A 5,000-nucleotide genomic window follows, 5' to 3' on the forward strand; every position below is an offset into this window, starting at 1 on the left:
CCTTACTCCTCCTGTCTTCCCCATCCTCCTTACTCCTCCTGTCTTCCCCATCCTCCTTACTCCTCCTGTCTTCTCCCCCTCCTCCTTCTGTCTTCTCCCCCTCCTCCTTACTCCTCCTGTCTTCTCCCCCTCCTCCTTACTCCTCCTGTCTTCCCCCATCCTCCTTACTCCCCCTGTCTTCTCCTGTCTTCTCCCCCTCCTCCTTACCCCTCCTGTCTTCTCCCCCTCCTCCTTACTCCTCCTGTCTTCTCCCCCTCCTCCTTACTCCTCCTGTCTTCTCCCCCCTCCTTACTCCTCCTGTCTTCTCCCCCTCCTCCTTACTCCTCCTGTCTTCTCCCCCTCCCCCTTACCCCTCCTGTCTTCTCCCCCTCCCCTTACTCCTCCTGTCTTTTCCCCCTCCTCCTTACTCCTCTTGTCTTCCCCCCCTCCTCCTTACTCCTCCTGTCTTCTCCCCCTCCTCCTTACTCCTCCTGTCTTCTCCCCTTCTCCTTACTCCTCCTGTCTTCCCCATCCTCCTTACCCCCCTCCTTACTCCTCCTGTCTTCTCCCCCTCCTCCTTACTCCCTCTGTCTTCTCCCCATCTTCATTACTCCTCCTGTCTTCTCCTCCTTACTCCTCCTGTCTTCCCCATCCTCCTTACTCCTCCTGTCTTCCCCATCCTCCTTACTCCTCCTGTCTTCTCCCCCTCCTCCTTACTCCTCCTGTCTTCTCCCCTCCTCCTTACTCCTCCTGTCTTCTCCCCATCTTCCTTACTCCTCCTGTCTTCTCCCCCTCCTCCTTACTCCTCCTGTCTTCTCCCCATCCTCCTTACTCCTCCTGTCTTCCCCATCCTCCTTACCCCCTGTCTTCTCTTGACTTCTCCCCCTCCTCCTTACTCCTCCTGTCTTCTCCCCCTCCTCCTTACTCCTCCTGTCTTCTCCCCCTCCTCCTTACTCTCACTGTCTTCTCCCCATCCTCCTTACCCCTCCTGTCTTCTCCCCCTCCTCCTTACTCCTCCTGTCTTCCCCATCCTCCTTTCTTCTCCCCCTCCCCCTTACTCCTCCTGTCTTCCCCATCCTCCTTACCCCTCCTCCTCCTTACTCCTCCTGTCTTCTCCCCCTCCTCCTTACTCCCTCTGTCTTCTCCCCATCTTCATTACTCCTCCTGTCTTCTCCTTCTTACTCGTCCTGTCTTCTCCCCCTCCTCCTTACTCCCTCTGTCTTCTCCCCATCTTCATTACTCCTCCTGTCTTCTCCTCCTTACTCCTCCTGTCTTCCCCATCCTCCTTACTCCTCCTGTCTTCCCCATCCTCCTTACTCCTCCTGTCTTCTCCCCCTCCTCCTTACTCCTCCTGTCTTCTCCCCTCCTCCTTACTCCTCCTGTCTTCTCCCCCTCTTCCTTACTCCTCCTGTCTTCTCCCCCTCCTCCTTACTCCTCCTGTCTTCTCCCCCTCCTCCTTACTCCTCCTGTCTTCTCCCCCTCCTCCTTACTCCCCCTGTCTTCTCCCCATCCTCCTTACCCTCCTGTCTTCTCCCCCTCCTCCTTACTCCTCCTGTCTCCCCCATCCTCCTTTCTTCTCCCCCCTCCCACTTACTCCTCCTGTCTTCCCCATCCTCCTTACCCCCTCTGTCTTCTCCTGTCTTCTCCCCCTCCTCCTTACTCCTCCTGTCTTCTCCCCCTCCTCCTTACTCCTCCTGTCTTCCCCATCCTCCTTACCCCCTGTCTTCTCCTGTCTTCTCCCCCTCCTCCTTACCCCTCCTGTCTTCTCCCCTCCTCCTTACTCCTCCTGTCTTCCCCCCTCCTCCTTCCTCCTCCTGTCTTCTCCCCCTCCTCCTTTCTCCTCCTGTCTTCCCCCTCCTCCATACTCCTTCTACCTTCTCCCACCTTCTCCCCCTCCTCGTTACTCCTCCTGTCTTCCCCCTCCCCCTTACTCCTCCTGCCATCTCTCCCTCCTGTCCTCCTTCAGCTTCTATCCTTTAACCCTCACCTCACTAGTTAGTATAGCTTTGTCTTTCATCTATAGGTGAGTCTTGTTGCTCCTTCTCTCTCTCTCTCTCTGTCTCTCTCTCTCTCTCTGCCTCCCTCCATATCCCATGGCCCTAATCTCACTACATAACCTGTATATCTCTCCTCTCCTCTTCCCCTCCTCTAGCAACCTCTGTCTCTCCATCTCTCCCTCCCTCCCCTTCCTCCTCTCTGTCTCCCTTGACCCTTGACCTTTACGTATATCACTATTGTATATGTCTGTCTCCCCCTCCTCCCCTGTATTCTACTCCTCCAGGTAGTCTGCTGTTCTGCCCCTCTCCCTCTCTCTCTCCAGCCTTCTGTCTCTCTCTCTCCCTGTCTCCCCTTATCTCACTATGTACCCATGTATCTCCCCTCTCCTCCTCCCCTGTATTCCCCTCCACCAGGTACGTCTGCTCTACTGTTCCCAGGAGGAGGCTGAGCTGGTGTTTAAAGCAGCCTGGGCCGCGGGTCAGGCTGGACCTTCTCACATGTGGTTCGCTGTGGGGCCAGCCCTGTCCGGCCTTGGCATGGAGGGTCTCCCCAGGGCCCTGTTTGCCGTGCGTCCGCAGGGCTGGAAGGACAAGCCCCGCATGAGGATCGCCCGGGCGTGTCCATACTGACCCACGGGGCGGTGGCACTGCGCCGCGACTATGGGGCCTCTGGAGGGCCAAACTTTGTCACCAACTGCATGACGGAAGCCAATCAAACACACAGGGTGCGGGGGAGGATGAGGTGAGGGGGGAGGAGGGATGAATGCAGAGAGGAAAAGGGGGAGCATGGGAGGTGGTTGGGGTGAGGGTGAAGAGGACATGCCCTGCATAGTGCAGCATGTAGCCTAGTGGTTAAGAGCATTGGGCCAATAACCAAAAGCTTGCAGGATCAAATCCCCAAGCCAACTAGGTGAAAGATCTGTGCCCTCGAAAATGGCACTTTAACCTAATTGCTCCTGTAAATCACTCTTTTTTTAAAGGGGATTAGGTATGCAAATAGAAGATACAGCCAAATGGAGAAGATAAAGAACAGGAAAAGCAACCGATGACAGATAGCACCTTACGTACTGCTGCCTGCTGTTCACTGGCTGGAACTGCATCCTACTAGGATACTCTCTGATGATCTATTGTCATATGAGCTAAATACACTGGGATGACATGATGACGCAACAGTCATAAAAACTGTCTTGTCTTATTAACAAAATACGTTGAGATTGCGCAAGGCCCCCAGGGATACAGGTGTGTCACTTCAAAGATCCACACTGACCACTCTGATGTTTGGTAATGTCTGACAAATTGTGGTCTGGCAGTAACATTTGCTTAATATCTGCAGACCTTTACATGGTTTGGCAGGGGTGTCATGTACCCCAAAAATTAGAGGGGGCACAAATTACTAAAAGATGGCTGGGGGGTGGTCCGGAGGGGGGCTAGGTCCCTCCTCCTGAAGTTGGAGAATTGTGAATTTTTCAAATACCTGAAAAGCTTTTTCCTGCAATCCAAAGCCATAATCATTATGCTTAATTATATCTAATATATATATATATATATATACAGTTGAAGTCAGAAGTGTACAAACACTCAGGTTGGAGTCATTAAAACTCATTTTTCAACCACTCCACAAATTTCTGGTTAACAAACAATAGTTTTTGCAAGTCGGTTAGGACATCTACTTTGTGCATGACACAAGTAATGTTTCCAACAATTGTTTACAGACAGATTATTTCACTTATAATTCACTGTATCACAATTCCAGTGGGTCAGAAGTTTACATACACTAAGTTGACTGTGCCTTTAAACAGCTTGGAAAATTCCAAATTCCAAATTCCATGGCTTTAGAAGCTCTGATAGGCTAATTGACATCATTTGAGTCAATTGGAGGTGTACCTGTGGATGTATTTCAAGGCCTACCTTCAAATTCAGTGCCTCTTTGCTTGACATCATGGGAAAATCCAAATAAATCTGCCAAGACCTCAGAAAATAAATTGTAGACCTCCACAAGTCTGGTTCATCCTTGGGAGCAATTTCCAAATGCCTGAAGGTGCCACGTTCATTTGTACAAACAATAGTACACAAGTTTAAACACTATGGGACCACGAAGCCATCATACCGCTCAGGAAGGAGACGTGTTCTGTCTCCTAGAGATGAACGTACTGTGGTGCGAAAAGTGCAAATCAATCCCAGAACAACAGCAAAGGACCTTGTGAAGATGCTGGAGGAAACAGGTACAAAATTATCTAAACCCACAGTAAAACAAGTCCTATATCGACATAACCTGAAAAGTCGCTCAGCAAGGAAGAAGCCGCTGCTCAAAAGCCAGAATACGGTTTGCAACTGCACATGGGGACAAAGATCGTATTGGAGAAATGTCCTCTGGTCTGATGAAACAAAAATAGAAGTTTGGCCATATTGACCATCATTATATTTGGAGGAAAAAGGAGGGTGCTTGCAAGCCGAAGAACACCATCCCAACCGTGTAGCACGGGAGTGGCAACATCATGTTGTGGGGGTGCGTTGCTGCAGGAGGGACTGGTGCACTTCACAAAATAGATGGCATCATGAGGCAGGAAAGTTATGTGGATATATTGAGGCAACATCTCAAGACATCAGTCAGGAAGTTAAAGCTTGGTCGCAAATGGGTCTTCCAAATGGACAATGACCCCAAGCATACTTCTAAAGTTGTGGCAAAATGTCTTAAGGACAACAAAGTCAAGGTATTGGAGTGGCCATCACAAAGCCCTGACCTCAATCCTACCGAAAATGTGTGGGCAGAACTGAAAAAGCGTGCACGAGCAAGGAGGCCTACAAACCTGACACAGTTACACCAGCTCTGTCAGGAGGAATGGGCCAAAATTCACCCAACGTATTGTGGAAAGCTTGTGGAAGGCTACCCGAAACGTTTGACCCTAGTTAAACAATTTAAAGGCAATGCTGCCAAATACTAATTGAGTGTATGTAAACTTCTGACAGACTGGGAATGTGATGGAAGAAATAAAAGCTGAAATAAATCATTCTCTCTACTATTAT

General features: G+C 50.5%; 1 protein-coding gene across 1 annotated transcript in view; it reads left to right on the forward strand.

Moving 5' to 3' along the window:
- Positions 1-5,000, forward strand: part of LOC112236426 (glutamate receptor ionotropic, NMDA 2D-like) — a 78,759-nt gene that overhangs the window by 21,527 nt on the left and 52,232 nt on the right. Inside the window, 2 exon segments of the mRNA XM_042306429.1 lie at positions 2,391-2,586; positions 2,589-2,718. Of these exon segments, the coding sequence (XP_042162363.1) occupies positions 2,391-2,586; positions 2,589-2,718 (326 nt within the window).

Source organism: Oncorhynchus tshawytscha, linkage group LG03 (genome assembly GCF_018296145.1).
Source record: "Oncorhynchus tshawytscha isolate Ot180627B linkage group LG03, Otsh_v2.0, whole genome shotgun sequence".
Lineage (NCBI taxonomy): Eukaryota > Metazoa > Chordata > Actinopteri > Salmoniformes > Salmonidae > Oncorhynchus > Oncorhynchus tshawytscha.